Consider the following 23,513-nt stretch of genomic DNA (forward strand, 5'->3'; position numbering starts at 1 on the left):
GTAGTAAGGCCCCCATACATCAGAGTGCACAATATGAAAAGAAAAAGATGATCTTTTATTGCTCACAGGGTAATTTTTTCTACAATGCTTTGACAACTGACAAAACTCACAATTGAGACTGGACACACTGACTCCCTTAAACAGTTTTGGAAACAAATGACTTAAAGCAGAAAAAGGTAAATGACCCAACCGACAATGGCTCAACATAATTTGACAGACAGACTCTAGAAAATTAGAACCAAAAGCAACATTCTTGGGATGATCAAAGCATTGGCCAGGGGTGTCGAGCAAGTATATTCCATTCGCTTCATGGCCACTCCCAATCACCTTATGAGACTTCAGGTCCTGAAACACACAGTGAGAAGGGAAAAATGTTACACAACAATTCAAAAACTTGGTCAGGCTACTTACAGATAATAAGTTGGTATTTAATTTAGGTACATGAAGAGTGGAAGATGAGAGTAAGGAGTCTGTAGTCTTGACAGTTCCCTTGCCAGAAATAGGGGCAAGAGAACCATCAGCTAAGGTGATTTTGTCACAACCAGGAAGTAAATCATATGAAACAAACAAAGTGAAAAGGTTGGTCATGTGATCAGAAACACCTGAGTCTAAGATCCAAGGGGTTTTGTGATTATCTGGGGTGGATGCATGGTTAGCAGAAGCCCTTATACCTGAGTGAACAAATGCAGTGATGGCTGGACTTCCAGAAGGGTTGGATGATGAAGTTACACCTTCAAGCTGGCTTATCATCTTTCCAAACTTCTCATATTCAGCTTTCATGGCTGCCAACTGTGCACTGGTAGACTCAACCTTTGTATCTGTGCTTGTGGCTACACGTGCACTTCCTGTCTTTCTACTATCATTCTTCTTCTAGAATCTGATAGGTACAAGATTGGGATGCAATTTCCAGCACTTGACCTTTGTGTGTTCCGGCTTCTTACAATATTCACACACCACCTCCTTCCTTCCTGTGCCACTGTGAGCTCCTGTAACCCCTTTGGGTTTAATTCCCATATTTGCAAAATGATCATTGATACTGACTCCTTGAACCTGCACTTGCCTCCTACTTTCTTCACTGCTGACCAAAGTATATGCTTGTGACAATGAAACATCTTCCTTGGACAAGATGTTTTGCTTTGTGATGGAGCGCAATCCGGCCGGTCTTAGCTGTCAGCGAACTCGCCACTGGGCTGGAGCGTCGGGGAGCCTGAAACGGGAAAGATGGGAGAACTCCGGTGGGAACCCGGTGGAATAGCTCCGAAGCTCAAGTCAGTAATCTCTCAAAGGCGAAGTGTAGACCAGATAGCGCAAAGTTCACATACCTTGTTTGTTGGGGGCAGGGGGCTTTTATAATCACTTCGTGCACTTGCTCCGAGGCCCTTGTCAGGTCGGGTATGACTACCCTTGCATCTGTCAATTCGATCGTCATCCTTTCTGTTGGGACGGAACCGTCACTGCCTAACCGTCTCTCTAACTGGAGATGGCGGTGTCAAGAGGCGGTGGCAGGTGGCCGTTTAGAGTCCGGCCGTCAAGCGTTAGATCCCAAGTCAGTCAGGTGCGGCGCCCTGGGGTAAAGACTTCCTTAGTGTAAGGCATAGTACGGTTTGTTTGGTTTTGGTGCCCTGAAGGTGATGTGGTGGAGTGGTGAGCGAGGCGAAGTCTTGAGTTCGAAGGTATGTATAGGGCAGGTCAGTTCGGCGAGGGGTATCCCGAGCTGTTACAAGGCAGGCCAGTTCGACGAGGAGCATCCCAAACTGTTACAAGGCAGGCCAGTGCGGCGAGGTGCATCCCAAGCTGTTACAAGACAGGCCAGTTCGGCGAGGGGTATCCCGAGCTGTTACAAGGCAGGCCAATTCGGCGAGGGGTATCCCGAGCTGTTACAAGGCAGGCCAGTTCGGATTACTTTCTGGTTTGGGGCAAAGGTGAGTTCGGGCCCCTAGTAGGGAATTCGGACCGCTGGTTTCTCCCCTTGGTGCTTGCGCCTTAGGCTTGCTTTTGTGCCGAACTGTTGCTTTTTCCACGTGTCGCATAACTGTGAGGTCGGGCCAAATCTTCCTTCATCAATGGCCCCCCACTCCTCGCGCCAAGGGTCTTGCCCTGGTGCGGGGTGTTTTGCGAGGTGGTAGGTGGATTTGTCCCGTTCTTCGAATCTTGACTGTGCGAGTTGCTTTTGCTAGGGTTCTTCGGTTCCGAGAAGGCGGGAAACGTGCCTACTGTTCATAAATGTTGACGGTCGTGACAACGCGCGTTTAAATTTCAAAAATTCGTGCTGCTGGGACGTGATAGCGGGTCATTTAAATTTGAAGAAAGTGCGCCACTGCCGTTCTGAAGGGATGTGCACTGGCGGTTTTTGTCAGTTGCAGGGAGACGTGCGGCGCGGTCAGTTTCAGAAAGACGTGTGCCGGCGCGACGTTGGTTTCAAAAGACGTGCGCTGACGTTTCACTCTTTTCGGAAGGACGTGTGCTAATCACATCTCGACCTCAGGGGACGTGCGGTCAGCGCGAATGTGGGCCGTCGGATCGTCTTTGATCTACACGGTCGGTTCTTGGTTACTGTAGCTATAAATAGCGAGGGACCCCAGTCGATTTGTCACTTCTGCGGTTTGCCCATTGAGCTCGCATCCAACTTTTCAGCTCGCGTCCAAGTTTTTTCAGCTCGCGTCTAGGCTGGTTACTTAGTCTCCAAGGTTTTTTTGGCTTGTTCCCGTCTCCGGAGCCTTCAAAACTTTCTTCCGGTGAGTACCTTCCTGAATCCACCTATTTTCCTCGATGTCTAGCTTTGATAGCTCAGGCGACTCTTCAAGCAGGACTGATGTAGGTTCTACAAACCGAGTCGTATCCCCCGACTGCCTTAATGAAACCGAGGTGGAACTTGAGGATGACTATGAACCCGTAGGCCGAGCCACTTCGGGCAGTTTGGCGTCTACCTCTCGCCGAGGTTGGATGCTAGACAGGTTTGGTCCCTCGACCATGACGCCCGAGGGGCTCCAATCTATACTCATGTCTTACAATCTGCCTGGGGGGTATACATATTTCATTCCCTCGAGTAGTTTTCCTTGGGAACACGGTCCTGACGAGATCGTGATTTTTCAAGAGAAACTCGCCACGGGGCTGCGAGTGCCTTTCCACCCTCTTTTAGTCGAAGTCATAAACCACTTTGGCGTTACCATTGGCCAGCTTCACCCGAACTCTACTCGGAACCTAGTGGGGACAGTCTCCCTTTTCTGCGAGTAGAATTTCCCTTTAGACTTGGAGATATTCTCCTCCATCTTGATGCTTAAGAGACAAGTGGGTTCTCTTCCTAGGGGAAGGCGGGCGCATTACCTTTCTCCTCGCCCGGGCTTTAAGCTTCTGCACGATCTTCCTAATAAGGTCCCGGCATGGAAGCGGGACTACCTGGGAGAGCGAAGTGCGCAAGGATGGCCCTTTCAGACCGGGTGGGGTGAGGCCGCTCTTGATTCTGGTGTCACTCTCGACAAAGAGACGGTGAAGGGCACCCGGCAATGGGCACGACAAGGTTTAAAGTGTCATGAGTACTTGACGGAGGCCAAGCTTATTGCGGCCGGCCTGAGTTCGGGTAGGTTTCTAGTTCTGCGATTTCTTGCTTGCTTTTTTCCTTCATTTTTTCTGATGTCGAACTCGTTTCTACAGTTGTGATGGATGCGGAGAGAACTCGTGGGGGGCGCCTGTTCCAGTCAGATTCCGTCTGCCTTCATTTTCTATCGCTTTTGCTGTTGTTGCTCACTTGTTTCTTTTGGTAGGTGAATTATTCAATTCACACCTTAGCAGCCCAAGTGGAGAGGAGCTTGCGACTGGCGCGACCTGCTGAGGCTGCCGCCCATGCTGCTGAAGAGGCTTTCCGTGCCACCAAGGCGAATACCCGAGCCGCTGAGGCGGCCGCTTATGCTGCCGAAGAAGCTGCTCGCGTCGCCATGGCCAGGCAGGCGATGTCTCAGCGTGATGCCGAGGCCATGGGGGTAGTCGTCAAACATATGGCGGATTTGAAGTTGGACTTGCAACTTCAAGACGAATATCTTCAGGAGGACATCAGGGAGAAAATGCAGATATTTTCCCAAGGCATTGAAGACGCCAAGAAGAAGGCTATTGAAGACTGTATTGCCTCTCCGTGTTTTGACGATCTGATGGTGGATTCTTACATAAGGGGGTTCAAGTTGAGCCGGTGGATGATCCGGAACACGTACCCCGACCTCGATGTTAGTGCCATATCCACTTCGCGTATAACTCAGGAGATGGCCAATGCTGGCGATGGCGAGCCGGATTCTGAAGGAGGCAGGGCCTTCGGGTGTTGTTGAAGTGCCTTCTGATGGCAAAGAAGTAGCTCCGGGCATGTAAAGATTTTTTTTTTTTTTGAAGTGCCTTCTGATGGCCAATGTACTCTTGTTTCTTGCAACGGAATAGATAATCTTTTTGCCCAAGTGTTCCTTTTCCCTAACTGATTCTTTGTCGAACTGATAATATGCCACTGTTTCTTGTCCGAGTTATTATACTTTCGCGACCTGCTTTGCCGCTAAGGCTTTTGCAGCGAACTGATTTTTTGTCGAGCTGATAATATGCCCGACTTTTCTTTGCTTGTTTACGCCAAGGTTCCTCTTGGCTCTGCATCGTGGCCCATAGGACCTTATAGCGATTTCGTCCACTTCGCTTGGCGGTTTATAGGTAGTATCGCCTTAAATTCACGATGTTCCACGCTTGAGGTACTTGTTTGCCTTCTAAGGTTTCGAGCTCGTATGCCCCCCGGAGCGCTCTCTTTACTTTGTAGGGCCCTTCCCAGTTTGGTCCAAGTTTGCCCACGCCGGGTTCGGGCACCATAATCTTACGAAGGACCAGGTCGCCGACTCGGAAGCTTCGTTGCTTTACTCTGGCATTGTAGTAGCGAGCTACCTGCTGCTGGTAGGCCGCTGTTCGGATGTGCGCGAGGTCCCTTACCTCGTCCAGTAGGTCAAGGTTGGTACGTAACTCCTCTCCGTTTGTTCGACCGTCGTATGTTTCTAGTCGCAATGTTGGTACTTCGATTTCCGCCAGGATCACTGCTTCAGTGCCGTAGGTGAGGTTGAAGGGGGTTTCTCCCGTGGCGGTTTTTTCTGTAGTTCGGTGAGCCCATAAGACACTTGGTAGCTCTTCGGCCCACAATCCCTTAGCTCGATCTAGACGTGCTTTCAATCCGCACAGGATAGCTCTGCTCATTACTTTTGTCTGACCATTTGCCTGCGGGTGCGCGACTGATGTGAAGTTTTGCCGAATCCCCATGTCCTGGCACCATTCTTCCAAAAGAAGTTCTGTATGTTTCGGGCCGTAATAGTTGCCAGAGGTTCGGCTTCTATCCACTTCGTGAAGTAATCTACTGCAACTAGGAATTTTCTTCCACCTGTTGCTGGCGGGAATGGCCCCAGGAGGTCGATGCCCCATTGTGCAAAGGGTCACGGGCTGGCGAGGTATTTGAGGTCGGAAGCAGGCTGATGGTGGATATTGGTGTGCTTCTGACGAGCTCGACAGCTTCTGCCTTCATCGTTGGCAAGTAATATCCTTGTCGAAGTGCTTTTTGGGCAAGTGCTCTGCCCCCCAAGTGTTCGCCGCACAGGCCTTCATGAGTGTCGCGGAGTACGAACTCGGCTTCAGTAGGTCGCGGGCAACGCAAGTAGGGGAGCGTGTAGGACCGTCGGTATAACCGTTCGTCTATTATGACGTATTTGGCTACCTGGCGCTACACCCTCTTGGCCGCATTGCGTTCTCAAGGGAGGGTTCCATCTATCAAGAAGCTCGCGAGTGGGTCGATCCAACTCGGCTCTGCTTCGAGCACGGGAGCGACCTCCTCTGCCCCCCGAGAATACTAGGCCGAGGTAAATCATCTATGTACATGGTTCTCATGTTGTTGTGACTTGTGCTGGCTAACCGGGACAGAGCGTCGGCCTCAGTGTTCTCTGACCTCGGGATTTGCCTGATGAAGTGTGATTGGAAGTTGAGCAGGGCCTCTTTTACTTTTGCCAAATATGCGATCATGGAGAGCTCGCGTGCTTCATACTTGCCCGTAACTTGGTTGACCACGAGCTGGGAATCGCTGCAGATGACTAAGTGCTTTGCCTTTACCTTTTGCGCTAGGTTCAGCCCGGCTATCAGTGCTTCGTACTCTGCTTCGTTGTTGGATGCCGCGAACTCGAAGCGTAGTGCGTATTCTAATTTTGTGCCGCCCGGGCCGCATAAGACTATTCCAGCCACGCTGCCTTGCTTGGTCGAGGAACCATCCACGTGAAGGATCTAGGGCTCCTCATCCCAGTTCGCGTTTCGCCTGACCAGGAGAGATGCTACACTGGCTGCTACTTCACGGGGTTCAGACTCTATTGGCTCGGGAGCTCCAGGTTCGCCCGAACTGGGGACCTCGGGCTAAACCTGTAGGGCTTCGTGGCTGAAAGTGCACTCGCCGATAAAATCTGCCAAAGCTTGGGCCTTAATTGCGGTCCGTGGTTTGTACTGGAGATCGTACTCGCTAAGTTCGATGGCCCACTTCGTCAGCCTACCGGAGACCTCAGGCTTCAGCAAGACTTGTCTTAGGGGTTTGTCGGTTAAGACGACGACGGTGTGAGATTGGAAGTACGGCCAGAGTTTCCGAGCTGATATCACCAGTGCGTAGGCAATTTTTTCTATCTGCGGGTACCTTGTTTCTGCTCCCGGCAGAATTTTACTAACATAATAGACAGGCCGCTGGACCCGATCTACTTGTTTTACTAATACCGAACTGACCACTTTGTCGCTCGCCGAGAGGTACAGTTCTAAGACCTCGCCCTCCTCGGGTCTGGCTAAGGTTGGTACAGTGGCGAGGTAAGTTTTTAGCTCGTCGAACGCGAGCTGGCAATCTCGGGTCCATTCGAACCCTTTGCCTTTGATTGCCTTGAAGAAAGGCAGGCAACGATCTGCTGACTTGGACATGAAGCGGCTCAGAGCGGCTATGCGGCCGTTTAGCCTTTGAACTTCTTTTACTTTCCGAGGTGGTCTCATATCAAGGATGGCCTTTATTTTGTCCGGGTTGGCCTCAATACCGCGCCGGTTGACAATGTATCCTAGAAACTTACCCGAGGTGACACCGAAGACACACTTGTTTGGGTTTAGTTTCATGTTATATTGACGCAGGATTTGGAAGACAGAATCCAAGTCTTTTATTAATTCTCGCGAAAACTGTGTTTTGACGACCATGTCGTCTACATAACATTCAATTTTCGTGCCAATTAAAGGCCGAAAAAGTTTATTTACAAGTCTTTGAAAGGTCGCACCAGCATTCTTTAGCCCGAAGGGCATGACCTTGTAACAGTACAGGCCGAACTCGGTAATGAATCTGGTTTTTTCTTGGTTGGACTGGTCCATCTTGATCTGGTTGTAGCCTGAGTAGGCGTCCAGGAAGCTTAGCAGCTCGTGCCCCAAGGTCGCGTCCACCGGGCAGTCAATTTGGGGCAGGGGGAAGCAGTCTTTTGGGCAAGCTCGGTTCAAGTCGGTGTAGTCGACGCACATGCGCCACTTGTCGTTGGCTTTTTTCACCAGCACTGGGTTGGCTACCCAGCTCAGGTAATGAACTTCCCTTATGAAGTTCGTTGCGAGGAGCTTTTCAACTTCCTCGTCGACCGCCCTCCAGCGCTTCGGGGCTAAGTTGTGTTTCTTCTGTCTAATGGGTCTGACTACAGGGTCAGTGTTAAGCTTGTGAGTTATAAGGCCAGGGTCAATACCGGGCATATCTGCCACGGACCATGCAAAAATATCTAAATTTTGGAGTAAGAAACTCACCAGTTCAGTTCGCAAAGGCTCGTTGATGGAGGCACCGATCTGTAGTGTTCGCGCCGGATCTATAGCCGAGGCCAGGACTGTGACTGTTTCCTCAGTGGGCGAAGCTCGTTCCTCGCCCAGCACTTGCGGGACTCAAGTTGGTCGCCCTGCGCTACCCCTACACCGAAGTCCGTGAGGAACTTCATTGCCAGGTAATAGGTGGAGACCACCGAACGCAAAATATGCGTAATTGGTCGCCCTATTATGGCGTTGTATAGGGAGGGGGTCGCGACCACCAGGAAATCGTGGTTGAGTCTAACCGCGCACGGCCATGTGCCAACTTCCACAGGTATTGTTATTTTTCCCAAGGGCCTGACTTCCTCTCCATTGAAGCCTACTAGAGGAGTGTGAGCGGGTTTCAAATCGCTTTTCTGCAACTGCAATTGGTCGAACGCCGATTTGAATAGGATGTCCGCCGAACTGCCTGAGTCCACCAGTAAGCGCCGGACTTCGAAGTCGCTGATCCTTAGCTTTATGACGAGCGCGAAGTCGTGGGGGTAGTGAACACCTCGCGTGTCGTCTTCTGTAAAAAAGATCAGTTCTTCCTTCTTCGACCTCTTGGGAGGGTTCTGCTCCTCTCGGGCTACTTCGCGAACTGACGTCCTTGCTGCCGCCGAAGTGCATCCTGCCACCACCGAACCACCCACTATCACGTGGATGGTACCCCGGACTGGCCTTTCTTCTGGGGGAGGTCGCTGCAAGGCTTCGGCCGGTCTGTTGCTCGGCTCGGGGACATCCTTCCCATGTTCCCCTTGCCGACCTGCTTTGTTACTATTGTCATAATGTACAAAATTTCTTAAGTACCCGCGACGGATGAGTCCTATCTCATCGTGGAGATTATTACATTGCTCGGTGATATGACTGTGATCTTTATGAAAACTACAATATAAATTTTTGTTCCTCTCGTTGGGGTTGCTCTTCAGGCGAGGTGGCCACTTTACGTAAGGGGCGTCCTTGATCGTCATCAGGATCTCGGTCTGCCTTGTGTTCAATGGCGTGTAATCCGTCCGAACTGCTAAGGGAGCTCGGGACGGCTGGCCTTCTCTTTTACTTTTTTCAACCCCGCCTTCGTTTCTCTGGTTGATCTCTTCCTCTGTTCTCATAAACTTGTCCGCGAGCTTGAGGAAGTCGGCCACGGTTGTTGGCTGGCTGGCCACCATGTGCCACTTGAACTCTTTGTGCGTCACCCCTCTTTTGGCCGCGGCGAGCTGTACCGCGGGGTCTAACCGAGGGATCTGCAAACATGCTTCATTGAACCGTTTGATGTAGCTCTGGATGGGTTCTCCCTCTCTTTGGATTACCCCGAAGATACTTTCCTCGATTCTGGGACACCTTTTGCTGGTAACAAAGTGCGCAGTGAAGATCTGCACGAACTGGGGCCAGCTCCTTATTGACCTGGAAGCTAGGTCCGATACCAAGTGCGGACCACCCCTTTGAAGGTGGTGGTGAAGGCCACGCACATGCACGACTCGCTTGCCCTAGCGAGGTGCATTTGCGACTGGAACACGTCGACGTGGTCGTTGGGGTCAAAGGACCCATCATACTTGTCCAGAGAAGGGAGTTTGAAATCTCTAGGCAAGGGGACTGCCAAAAGTTCTGCTGAAAGGGGGGAAGGAACTGAGAGAATGGGGACGGTTTTTACCTCGCCCAAGCTCGTTTCTTCCTTGCCTCTGAGCTCGAGTAGCACACGGGTAGCAGTTCGGCGACTTCGTCGGTGCCTTCTTTGAGTGGGCCTGGTGCTAGCGCTGCTGGCCTCCGTGTTGCCGAGCTCGACGGGCCCGGAATGTTGGCCTGTTGCTAAGGCGCTGAAGCGGTTCTCCATGAGTGGGAACTCAAGCTTGGAGCGCCGGGGTGACTTCGTGGGCGAGGTTCCTGACCCACCCGCGAGCTGAGAGGCGGGGGTGATCTTTCTTTGCTTACGGCTCGGGGATGAGGCCTAACTATTAGGGGGGTTCTGTGGCCGGAAAGCCTCTCTTTGGTGAGGTCGTCCACTTTGAGGGGAGGCCTTGACCGGCTTTGAAACGGGGTGTCGGGGTGGAAGCAGTGGTTGGTTCAAGGGTAGCTGAGGGAACTATTGTTGATAATGGTGTTGGGAGAGGTGGTGCAACACCTGGTGTTGCTGGAGTTGGTGCTGCTGGAATTGCTGCATTTGGGCCTGCATTGCCCGCATGCATTGCATGAGGTCATCTAGCTGGTTTTGGCGGGCTGCTGGTGGGACAGCAGTGGGTTCCGCGAAGTCATTGTTAGCCATTTAACCTTTTTGAGATGATCTCTAAATCCCCAGATCACAGAGTCCGGATCCTCCAACCAACCCACTATCACTTGGGAGTCCCCTTCAATAATCAAATGCTCTATTCCTAGTTGGTTCGCGATTTGGATTCCTTGCACAGCAACAAGTAATTCAGCCCTTATAGAGTCTTCCACACCCGTAGGACCTGAATACAAAGATATAATGCTACTGTATTTATTTCTCAGCACTCCTCCTATACCTGAAGGTCCAGGGTTACCTTGGCTACTCCCATCAAAAGTTCAGCTTAATAAACTCCTCCCCAGGTGGCATCCATTCAACCACATATCTGTCCTCCAGTCCTTCCTGGTAAAAGTATTAGCCATTGTTAACTTGCTTCTCTATAGATCATCGAAAGAGTATGCATCAAAGAGATTTAGAGTTTTCAGCCACTGAATTACCCTTGTCAAAATACATTCTTTAACTTTCACAAATCTCCTTCCTTTTCACAAAATAATTCTGGTGTTCCTTTCTTCCCAAACAGTCCACAACAAAGCTGCTCTTATGCACTTCCACATAATTCTCCCTCTCTTTGTATGCCATACAGAAGTAAATGGACTAAACAGCAAGCTAGTATCAAATGGCAGGTTTCTCCTACACTCAAACAACAATCCTCATTCTGAGTTTTACATAGAACACACCAATTAGGGGATAAGCACCATTTTGGTCCCCTCTTTTGCAGGCTTTCCAAGGTATTAATCTTACCACAAAAAACAACAACCTTTGGGGGGATGGGTCTAATCTAGAATTCTTTAACTAGGAAGTTCTAGGGTGCAGAAGTGGAGCAAAGGGACTTGAAAAAAGAAGAACAAGTGAAAAAGCCTTTCGGATTAGGGGTCCAAATTCTTATGTCAGGTTTGAGGGGATCTAAGCAAACAGACTCAAGTGAAGACAATAGTTCTAAAACACAAGCACTTTCATCATCACGTAACCCTCTTCGGAAACCAAATCCCAATTTAAGGCCAAAGAGAAAGAAGCTAGGGAGGAAATAAAACTAGAAACCGGCTCCTTCTTATAAAGGGAAAGAGAGTAAAGAGAGGGGAAAAGGTCTTTGAGAGGTTGGTTGTCTACCCAAATGTCTTCCCAAAAAAGAACATTGTTTCCAGAATTAACATCATACCTGACTAGATTGAGAAAATGGGGAAGGATTCCGTGTATAGTGTTCCAGGGTGTTGCAAGAGTCACCCGTCAAGATACCCTGTCATCCCAACCGTTCTGCGAACAACCATGACTACTCTTCACCACCTTGTGCCACAACCTCTCTCTCCCAACGGCCATCTCCAAAGCCACTTCCCTAGAAGAGCTTCATTCTTAAGAACTAGGTTACCTAATCCTAGTCCCCCTTCTTCCTTACTCATGTTGACTATCTCCCACCTAATCAGATGATCCTTCTCTTCCCCTGCCTCCCACGAAAAGTCCCTCATCACCTTTTCTAGTTTCTTAGCTTCCCTTGAAGGTAAGAAAGACTGGCAAGAAAATAAACCGGAAGACTGGCAAGAGTCGCCCTAATCAAGGTCACTCTACCCCCTAACGAAATGTAACTTTTCTTCCAAGAAGCCAACCTCTTTTCGAACTTATCCACAATTGGATACCAAAACCAACTTTCTTTTGGGTTAGCTCCTAACGAAAGACCCAAGTAGGTTAAAGGCTAATCAGACATAGAACACTATAGACAACCTACTACAACCTCTATCTCCCAAGCTTCCAAATTGATTCCAACCACACAACTTTTGGCAAAGTTAATTGTCAGGTTTGAAGCAAACTCAAAGGATTTAATAAGATCCTTTAGGTTTCTCACTCTCCCTAAGTCTCCCAAAACCCCAGATATTTGGGACCAACATTGAGCAATGGCCTTTTTCTACAAAATTATGGCCTTCTTTGGTTGCCACAATTTTTTGTTATGCAATTACTCTGTTAGATACTTATGACATTATGGTGTTCCATTCAAAATATTGAAATTAATAGATTTAAAATGCTATTGTGTTTTAGATATAATGTTATGATATGAATTAATGTTATTAGTAACAAAGCATTTCTATTTTTTAGTTAGTTGTTGTCTTAAAGTTGCTTGATTCTGAGCAGGCTATTTATTCCCATATCAAAATCACACCTTATAATTTTATTTCTTGTAGGCCCAATCCTATAAGTAGGCTGAAATAACTTATTTGAAAAAGACAGACCTGCAATAGAGTCAATTTAATTGGGCATCAGCTCCTAAATTAATTTAAATGGAGGTCAGGCCCCAATTACAACTCATTAAACATATAATGGGATTGTAGTAGAGCCATTTACATGGGCACCAGTCTCTGAAAGAGTTGAAATTATGTTAGTTAAGAAAGGCCCAATTAAACTTATGAGGTGTCCTTCTCCTTAAAAGAGGACACCACTTGTCTTTTCACAAAAGAGAGGGCTCTTTTCACCCAAGAGAGAGAGAGAGAGAGAGAGCTTTCCTTTAAGAGGTATGGCAATGAAAGAGAGTTCCTTTGGCAGTTATTAATACATGACAAGTATGGTGGAGCCACTCTAGGTTGGGAAATTACAAATGTTCAAAGGCCTTATGGTTGGGACTTTCTTCAGATCCTTGCACAATTCCTTACTTCCCAGTTAAAACCATTTGGAGAGAAATAGTACCACCTAGAATTTCAGCTTTCTGTTGGGAGGTCTATCACAACAAAATTAACTCTCTGGAAAATTTGCAACAGAAAAGACCTTCCTGGTGTTTATCTACTAATCTCCTTCAGGTTTGTGACTGCTATCTGGGAGCATTTTTTCTTGTTTGGGTGCAGGTGGAGGCTGCCAGCTCATCTAAAACAATTGTTCGATGCCTCCTTTACTTCATAAAGGAATAGAGGAAGGATGCTGTGGAGGTGTGTAAGGGCAGCTATCTTATAGTGTGTTTGGGAAGAGAGGAATAACTGCACTTTTAACGATAAAGAAATTGGTCTAAGGGTAACCATTGATATCATTGCCATCATTAAAGTGGCTATTCATTGGGTTAGGACTGAGGAGCTGTTTGCCATATTTAAGACTGAGGGTGAGGGCATTATAAGAAAATGGAGGGCAGTGGTTGATTCTGCTCCAAACAGATCAAGAATACAAGTGGAGTAGCAACAACCACAATTTCCATCTGTGAACCTAAATTTTGATGGGTGCAACTTAGGCAATCTAGGCCCATTTGGGATAGGAGTGGTATGAAATCACCTGGGTGATGATTTGATCATGTTTTCTGGAGCTATAGATTATGGGGATTCAATTAGAGCAAAGTTGAAACTTGAAAGCTGCGCTCACATGTTTGAAAAGGGAAAAAGAAATGGAATTTAACAAACTAATTGTAGAAGGAGACTCCAAGATCGTAACAAGTTGTACGGGAAGTCATGAGGAGGAGCCATGGAAGCGCAAATATGAAATAGAGAAGCGAAAGAAAAACTAAAGGATTTGGGATCTGTCATTCAATGGACACTGAGGTCAGCTAATAGTCTTGCAGATGAGATGAGCTGGATGGCAAAACAGGGGGTAACAAGGAATTCAATGCTTTGGGGAATAGTACAGTAAAGGGGAAATTGTAGGTAATACTAATTGATACGAGGATGGTTAAGGCAACACCATCCATTCATTTTTTTATAAGTAATAAGTAAATTTTGTTAAAATAAAGTAAATAGTGCATCCTGAATAGGTGTTAAGGCAACACCAAGCAACAAAATCCATTCACTTTAATTATTCAAAGATTTTCTACTTAATAAAATTTTAACTATTACTGATAAAAAAAGAGGACTGTGTTTAAATATTATTTTTCTTTTCCTCCTAGTCTCAAAGCTAATCGTATGTAGGGGAGACAGCTGGCTGATCATGACTCCCTAGGAAATGTTAACTAAATCCTATTTGGGGGACAAAACCATCTAAAGGCTTGCTCAGAAAACTCAGCTGGTTATATTTACCTACACTGAGATTAATCTAAACATCAATGTTGTCAAAATCTTGCAATTCATGATTTGAATCATGAATCCCAAGGATTTTGATTTGAAGCTTATGTCTGAATCCTTTTTGGCAGAAACCTACGATTTGATTCAGAAATGTTACGATTTCTATGATTCACTGTGGTTCAAATAAATTCAATTAAGAATTAATCCTCTACTTTTTTTGTTTATAATTAGTTTTGCCAAGGGAGACTTTTTTTAAAGCCCTTACTAGAAAATGATTTATTTATGTTATTTAAGACTAGAATTTGACTTTATTTTCCATCATATGTAGGTTAAAGAACCGTTGTATTATATAAGTGGTAAATTCTATTGCTTTAAGTACATATATGGCAGATATAGATTAAAAATAGGGTAAAGTCACTTGTCTATGATATATTTAGCCTTTTAATATATCTATATATGATTTTTTACAAGTTTGTAAAAAATAGAAATTATCTTACAATTTACGACACAATTCACGATTCGAACTTTCTCTATGATTTACATAGATTACGATTTCCGACACATTGCTAAACATCTAATTAAAATTTCCACTTTGTGTAGGGAGGAAATCATCTATGGTATTGTTCATGAAATTTGGCTAATTATAGTTCCCTACACCATGATTAATCCAAAAATCAAATTAAATTTTCTATTTTGTGTGGGGAGAAAAACCAAATTTTGACAGATCTATGGTGGGGGGATGGCACTCTTAAGGACAGATTACCAGGGCTGCTCTCTGTTTCTCTTAAACAAAGATTTCCTAACTTCAGATTGCATTTCTCTTTCTCATTTGGTTTGGACTGGAATCTGGGATTGAGAAAGGGCTTATGGGATTCTGAGGCTCAGGATGCTTTGTCTCTTCTAAACCTCTTGGGAGGGGTCTCCATTGGTCCATCTAAACCTGACTAGAATTTAGACCCTTAACAGTTCAAGTCATTTTTCGTGTGCTTCTTTTTTTGGTGGGTTTCCTCTGGATTCTCATTACGATTTATCTTATCCTATTAGTGTAATTTAGGGAGGGCCAGTGCCACCAAAGTTAAGGGCTTTCTACTAGGAGATTTACCACAATAAGATCAACTATTGTGAAACTTGCAAAGGAGACCAAGCTGATATCTTTCCCCATATATGTGTCTCTTGTGCAAAGCGAATGGTGAAAACACCTACCACTTACTAATCTCCTATAACCTTGCAACTGCTATTTGGGAATATGTTTTTTCATGTTTTGGTTGCAGGTGGCACCCACCAGAGAAGTTGAATTATTTGAAACAGCTTTTTTCTCTCCCACCAAGAAGAGAGGAAAAATCCTATGGAGATGCACAAGCACAAGAGTTCTGTGGTGTATATGGGAGGAAAGAAACTCAAGGCTTTTCAATGACAAAGAAAGAGGAGTTGAGGAAGCCATTGATAATATTACTACCAAGGTGGCAAACTGGGTTAAAACTCTGGACCTACTTGCTCCATATTCCCTTGATGATATTAGCAGAAACTGGAAAACAGTGGTGGATTTTGCTATTGGGAAGAAATAAACAATTGCCATATGGCAACCTCCACCTTTTTGTCTCATGTTAAGTTGAACTTTGATGACTACAGTCTAGGCAACCCAGGATTGTCAGGTGCTAGGGAAGTGATAAGGAATAGTGAGGGGAACATAATTGCTATGTTTTCATTTCCAATTGGGGTAGGAGACTCAATAATAACAGAACTCTTGGTGGCATTAAGAGCACTTAAAAAGACAAAACTACTAAATTATACTAATGTCATTAACTCATTATTGGAGACTCCAAGGTAGTTACAAGATGGTTGGACAGTAATCAGGAAGGTTCATGGACTTATGGGCATATGGTAGGTGGATTGGCTAAACAGGGTGCAACAAGGAATAATCTGTTTTGGAGTTTGATCAACTGAGGGGTTCCATTATGTAGTAATTCCTCTGTATTCTGAAGTGGCTAGCTGAGGCTATCTCTCAAACTAAGGAATATATACCAGAATTTCCAATAGAAAATTCTAAAGTTAAAATGTGTTTAGCCTACACCATTCATTACACTTCTAAGCCAGAATCAAAAAGGTGCATTCTCCCTAGCAGAAATGTAATTAAGGAAATGTCTATAAGGCATCTTCAATGAGGGCTACCGAAATACTTAATAAACCTAGTTACTAGTCTAATTGGGTGAATTATGTGATGTGAGAAATCTACCAAAAAATTTTTTTCCGACTAACAGTTGCAAATTGACTAGTATAAAAAATAGGGTACTAACCTTGTTCCTCATAAGGTTCTATCATCTAGGCACCTAGCTGACTAGGTGCTCCACTGTTAACTGGAATTATCCATACACCTTGACAACTACAAATACCTATTTGAAGAAATCAAAAAATCTATTATATATAACACTATTTGGGAAACAATGTTAAAAAATGAAAAATCCAAAACCAAACTACCTCTTGAGCATTCATCAAAAAAAACAAACTACCTCCTGAGCAAAAAGCTCCTTCAAATCCAACATAGGATTCTAGAAAAATATTTTATTTTTTAAATGCTTAGATAATGAAGAAACCATAGCACTATAAGATGTTCCATGTACAAAAATTCCAACAGAAACACGGACAGAGGATTACACACATAGGAGTGCAACTCGGGTTGGCCTGAGTTAGCATTTTACACTACTTCAGGCTCAGACCTTCGGACCAGACCCATTCGAATTTTGATAAAAGCCCAACTCGACCCTGCCTGAGTTGCACCCCCCTACACACACAAATACAAAGGTGGGGAAAAAGAGAGTAAGAGAAACCATTTTTTACTTTGTTCCATTTTCTAAAATGGTTTTCCTTTTCAATGGCTTGAAAGATGATCCATTTAGTATGATAAGTTGCTAATTCATTCCTAATGTTTTTATCCACTACCTGTGTAGGCATCCATTCATTAATATCTTCTCTATTGACTAAATTACTACAAAAGCCATTGGAAGAACATTTTACATGCAAGCAAAAAGACCATGGAGATTGTTTCGCACAATAAAAGGAATTCCTTGCAACAAAATAAATAAATAAAAGGAATCCCGGTGCTGGTGCTTTTAATGAATGTTCCATGTAGTACAGTGGTTGGCTAACAAGAAGATAATTGATGTGGCAAAGTAGGAGCCGGGTTTGCTTATGGAAGGGGAATATTGTAATAATTTCATCTTTCTATTTTTACTTCCCATGTATTGACCGACCCTTTTGTAATTCACTCTCCAACTGGCCCACCTCAAAAGAAGGGAAGAAAGAAAAAAGAAAAGAAGATTATTCCTTTTACCCTACAATCTACATGTCCGGTATTTGTGAAAATAGAAGTAAAGGTTCAAATTATATCAAAGTTCTTCAGGTATGCATCATAGAAATTGCCTAAATTGATTTTCAATTATCAAGAAAATAATTATAACAAAATAAGTAAATAAATAAAACTGTAAAAATAAAAAAGAAAAAGAAAAAACCATATGAAATTTTGCACGTTAAGGAAGACATCTCAACGGTTGCTCAATGAGATTCTGTCATTGTTTTCTCTTGTTCTTCTAACGACGTTTTGGCAGAATTTCCTGACAAAAAGATTTTAAAATGCATCTCTTTTCCATAAATAAGTTCAAGTTAGCCATGATGATGATGATATTTAGAGGAGTCTGGAGTTAAAACTTAACCAAGAAATATCTCATCTGCTATAACACAAGAAGTACCTGCAGGATCGTGCAACATGTCTAAGGCCATCAGTAGAAAATCCAGAACACTTATCCAGTTTAAGCGATTGCAGCACGCGACCACGAGCTTGAGCTAGAACCTCCAGATCTGTGTCCTTGATGATCATCCGCCGGAAATGAAGTGAGTTCAGGCAATCAAAAGCCTCTGCGATTTCCTTGATCCATGGAGTAACGTATCCTCCCCAATCCTCTGGTATAAGATTAAACATTGCAGCCCGGGGTTTGCCCTTCAATTTTAGCGACTGAAGATTCTTAAACCTTCGCTTCAGACGATCGGGAGTGGTTGTGTAACACAGAGCAATGACGATATGCTGCCGCGTCAAAGCATCAGCCTCGTACCAACTACGACACACCAAAGAAACAGCATCGCGATCACGAGGGTCGTTGAGGTATTTCATGACACACTTTAAGGCCTCATCTGATATGCCAAAGCTCATTACTCTAGACAAATTTTTAGTCCCCATGGATAGAACATAAAAGCTAACCCTCTTTCAAAGATCAAAAAGTCGAACAAAACAGAAGTCGGGACTCCGGTAAGGCGGTAACCCAAATAGTAGAGCTTTTCATGCAGAAAAGACCAAAAAACTAAAAAAGAAAAAGAATCCCTATCTAAAGGAAAATCTTGAACCACAAAACGCCTAAGCTACACTGCGACAACCACCAATAAAAGCCAAAGGGGAAAAAGTATACGAAAGCCCCTAGAAAACCAAATCACTCAATAACAACAACAGCACTGCTCCCCTGTTATCAACGAATTCAGTCGAGAACCACAAATCTCAAAGCTTGTAGAATGCGGAGTTTATAACCATTCCAGAAATTGAAAGAAGTACTGCAATTGACATCAGCGAGGCAAATTCGGCCTTATCTTCAACTGCTGTAAACAAAAGACAATATCCAGCTTTCGCAGCAAAAGCTTAAAAAAAAATTCCACAAAACACAGAATCCACCCTGCGCGTAACCTTCAAGCTAGTTCACGATCTGCTTCAGAACTACTGCGAGAAGAAAAGTCAGAAGAACAAAACACAGAAACCAACCGGATCGGTCGTTAAAAATGAATGAACTTCCTGATTTATAGGACTGCACAAAAAGAAGACGGAACTTCGGAATTAGAGAAACTGATCAGGTCCGCCAATCCAACGCCCCAAGACTCTCCTCTACGAATTTCTTGAAGAAAAGCACAGCGTCTCAAGAGACGGAGCTGGTGCAAGGGAGCAGAGTCAGCAGCACTGCCACCTCTGAAATCGGCCATGGCGTCACATAACTTGAAACCTCCGACAAGGATTAAGAATCAATGGTAAAGATAGTCAGATAATTTTTTATCAGACGGCGACAGTTAGCAGCAATTCTTTGGAAAAACGGATCAGACCAACATATATATATAGATACAACGAACGAGCAAGAACTAGAAGGGTTTAGACTTTAGATTCTCTCGACTGCCGCCTCGGCGCCTCCAGGCCCTCCACAACTCCACAACTAAACCACTTTTCACACCCAAAATAACACACACCACTAACCACTTGATCATTCCGTATCAAAAAAAAAAAAAAAACTTGATCATTTATTACTGCATAAATCTATAATGCCCGAAAGCTATGATACGCATTTGAGAAAATATTTCGATTCGGAAATAGTGATTAGTAAATACACAAAAAGTAAATTCCTAATAAACCCTCACTGCCTACCGTTGGATCACCGTTAGATGTTTTCTCCTTCCGAATTCCAAAGTTGGCGTGGGTCCCGTATCAGAATTCTGAATCGAATGGTTGAAGACTTCTGTCCCAGTAGCACAGCGCTGGGTGCTTGCTGGTCTCTAATTTTTCTGAACCTTGACAGCTGTAACGCAGTAGTACGATTTTCTTTTTTTTTTTTGATAACTTGAAAATTGTGCTTAAAAGTCAGAACTCTGAAGGCCTGATGTGGAATTTCGTTTTTTTCTTTTTACCCTGGACTCCTTGTTCTTTGGGCTTTAATTTTTCTATTACTCGAAAAGCGATAAATCGGGCTTTTATCAGCAAAATTTATGTGGACTGTCTGAGTAAGCTTGTGAAAAGGACACCGTTAACTTATCTCTTCTAAAATAACGGCCTCTGTTATTATTACAAGGAATGAGGGCTAACGTGGACGAATAAAATATGGGACCCGCCTGCCTTAGCCACGTCAGCATCATTCCTTGTTGGAATTGGACCTCGGAACCTTCTGATGCGACAGAACAGAAAACCCTTTTTTTCTTAAATTTTAAGAAAAGCCAAATAATAATGGAAGTGGAGAAGGTGGGACCAACGTGCATGAGGGATCGACGTTGGCTGAAAGGTTTGACAGGGTAAGAAACCGACTTATGTAGTCTTGTAGCCCCGCCACCTCCGCTGCCACTTGTCATTATTTAATTTCAAACTGTCTTGGCCAAACAGGTGGGACCTAAGAAATCGACAGGACATGATGAATTGATGATCATAAGCATCGGAATGAACGGACACGTTTAGGGGGAGTTGCGTGCAATATGGCCTGTTCGCACTGGTTATCAGTCTATATTAGGCATCAAATTTAGAGAAATTTTCTAAAATTAATCATGAATTTTCAAAATTTACTATGTCAGTAAGTTTTTATTTTTTAAAATTTAACTTCCGCACCATTAATGTTTCTTAATAGAGGTATTCACGTCAGCATAAATAACAATTTTTATGACCAAATCACCCTTGAATGGTGAGTTAGAGGAAAAGGGTCTTTTTCATTTTGTAATTTTCTATTTTTACATTTTAGTGTTTTGTTATAATTTCCAATTTTTTATAATTTCTGTTTTTTACATTTTTCTATTTTCTACAATCTATAAAATTTCTTGTATTTTTTGTTATTTATTTGCAATTTCTATGTTTTTCTATAATTTTTGGTGGTTTTTCTACAATTTTTATTTTTTGATTTTGTTTTTCTATTTCTATAGTTTCTATAATTTGAAAATATTTTTTTATTTTGTGTGCAATTTCTATAATTTTTTTTATATTTTTGCAATTTCTTTGTTTTTATGTATTTTATATTTAAAAATATTTTTTGAACTTTTTCCTTTTTATCATATCTAAATATTAAAATATATGTATATATTTTATATTTTTCTATGAAGGTTAAAATGGTAATATATTAACAGTCGTTAGTCTCTTTAGCGTCAAGTTAATGACATGGTGAGTTTTAGACATTTTAAAAAGTTGGGTGGTATTTATCAAAATTTATTCCAGTATCATGTATATCATAGATTTTTGCCATGCAAAAATAGCTGATAAATCCATGTAATGCCTGGATGAAATAGAATTTTGGCTGGTAATTTTTAAGCAATGGCACCAGTTAAAGCACTATGTAGGCATGTAACAGAAAAAAAAAAATGCAGAATTAATTGTTGGTTGATTCATTTAATTATCACATAAATGTTTCTTTCAAGGATTTCATTGTTTCTTTTTCATTGACCAATTTTACGGTATTCTTTTTACAATAAATAATAGGCTTCATGGTGAAGAAAAAGTTATTACATTATTTACATGCAAATCAAAAGAATATGGATAACTGAATTTATTTGGATAAATGAAAAATTTATAAACAAATGAGATTTAAGAGAAAATAGACAACACTTATCCCAATTTTCAAGATGAAATCGTATAAAATATTTATAAAATAAACAACACTAATACCAAACATCCCTAGACTAGGGCCTATCTTTAGGGTTGGCTTTATAAAAAAAAAAGTCAAAAGTTAAGAGAAAAGGTGGGATTTAATGAGAAGGAGATTCTTAAGACATTGTCTATTGGGGGAGAGTGCATATTCAAACTTGAAACTTCATATGGATGATGAAAGAGTGATAATGATCATGTATTGAAAAATGTTTCTAACTTTTCAAGTTTTGAACAATACAATAAAAAAAGGTATTTACTGTTGTCGGTTGAACATGGCCATTGATACGTATGATACTATGCAACATGTATGATACGTATTTATGTTTTAAACCTTGAGAGAGAGAGAGGTTTTAGAGTGATGTAATTAGAGAAAGTAACGATGAATCTTATTATAAATAATTAAGATTTAATAGGGTTTTAATTGATATCTTATATTTTAATAATTTAATTTTAAAATAAATAACCAAAGTCCATATAAACATCAATCCTTGAGGCGAGTGGACTTCAGCCTCTCTCTAAATTTACAACTGTGCAAGAATAGGAGTGTAATTGAATCAAGTTAAGCCAAACTCTGGTATATTGTTGGTTCGGTTTTGACTAAAATACTACTATATTCAAGCTCAATTCAAAATCTATTTTTATGTTTAATTTAATTAAATATTCAATGAGTTTGAGTTCAACTTAAAAAGCTTATGCATACATACAAGAATCAAATTCGAATTAAGCTCATCAAATTCAAACATGAACCAACAAATATTACATCAACTGCGGGTGATTTATGCGATATTCAACGTTCCAAGTTAGAATCACAAAATAGACTGGAATAACAAACCTTTTCATCTCTCTTTCACCCTCTCTTTCCAGAGAAACTTACTCTCGAGTTCTCTTGAGGTTTCGTTTCTTTTATGTTCATCATCCACCGTAGAGTTGTTTGTTAGAGGTGACTCCCTTTGGGATCTCCCCCCTCTTTGCTCTGTTCTTTAATTCTTCAGTTCTTTATTCCCCCCCTATTCCCATCTGTTATTACAGTTCTCCATTTCTGTTGTCCATCTGTTCTTCTTTTGTTATCCTTTTCTGTTCTCAATTTCTCAGTTCGTTTGTTCTTACGTTCTTCTCCCATTTGTTCTTTTGTTCTCTATGTTTCTCCTTTTGTTATTTCTGTTCTCCCCTCTTCCTTGCTATCTTTTTATTTTATGCTTTCTTTCTTTCTGTGGGCATTTTGATACGGAGTTCCTTCTTTAGAATCCTTTCTACGATATCCACTAATGGAAGTTGCTTCACGTATTACTGTCTCCGACAATTTGGATGATAATTACAGTTCTCCGACATCCTGGATGGAAATTACAGTTCTCCGACATTATGATTGGCAGTTTCAGTCTTCCGACATTGTGGATGGACATTACAATTCTCCGACGTATTGGATGGTAGTTCGCAGTTGACAGTTCTCCGGTGTGCTGGATGGCAATTTCAATTCTTGGCCATGCCGTCTTTTGTGGATTGGATTGGTTGGAAGTTACAGATCATGGCTATTTGGCTTTGTAACCTCCACTGTCAGCTATCGTCTTTGTTGGAAACCTCTCATGTCAGTTACGCTCGTCGGTTATGGTGGTTTGGAGATATACTTATCCACTTCAATTGATGATTCTATTCACCTCTTTATTTTGTTCTTCTTGAGAAGTTGTCTTTAACTTTAATTGGCCTTATTGACATCTCTTTGCATCAATATCTTAAATGAATGAAATATGTTATAAGCCTTAAAAAAAAGTTTCAAGTTAATAACTGCGTGGCATATGGACACGGATAATAAACTGAATGTCAATTTGTTTAGATTTTGCAAGATTTTAATGGGTATATATGAGGGGTCAATAGATTTTGAAGAAAATCGGAAAGAGACATTGAAGACATCATCTTTCATTTCAAATAATTTGATTAGTTAGCCATGTGGCAACACATTGGATAGTGGGTGACTCATCCCTAGAAAAATAAAATAAAAAATCGCGACTTCCAAGTGTACTTCCATTGCATCCACCCTATAGTGCTAGACACAATCAGTTTTGTATTA

At 42.9% G+C, this 23,513-nt stretch overlaps 1 protein-coding gene and 1 long non-coding RNA gene across 2 annotated transcripts in view; both read right to left on the reverse strand.

Annotated features, from left to right (window-relative positions):
• The window catches only part of LOC148870764 (coronatine-insensitive protein 1-like), a 30,816-nt gene extending 11,462 nt beyond the window's left edge, over nucleotides 1-19,354 (reverse strand). Inside the window, exon 1 of the mRNA XM_088971037.1 lies at nucleotides 17,778-19,354. Within this exon, the coding sequence (XP_088827163.1) occupies nucleotides 17,778-18,262 (485 nt within the window). The 5' untranslated portion in view covers nucleotides 18,263-19,354. The remainder of the gene's footprint in view (nucleotides 1-17,777) is intronic.
• Nucleotides 38-2,889, reverse strand: LOC148870765 (uncharacterized). Its single transcript, XR_016107469.1, has 2 exons — nucleotides 672-2,889; nucleotides 38-345 (listed from the first exon to the last, which is right to left on the reverse strand). It is a non-coding gene; the product is annotated as an uncharacterized LOC148870765 (long non-coding RNA).
• Nucleotides 19,355-23,513: the final 4,159 nt, after the last annotated feature.

Source organism: Nelumbo lutea, chromosome 2, assembly GCF_056320005.1.
Source record: "Nelumbo lutea isolate HS-2025 chromosome 2, American lotus-T2T, whole genome shotgun sequence".
Taxonomy (NCBI): domain Eukaryota; kingdom Viridiplantae; phylum Streptophyta; class Magnoliopsida; order Proteales; family Nelumbonaceae; genus Nelumbo; species Nelumbo lutea.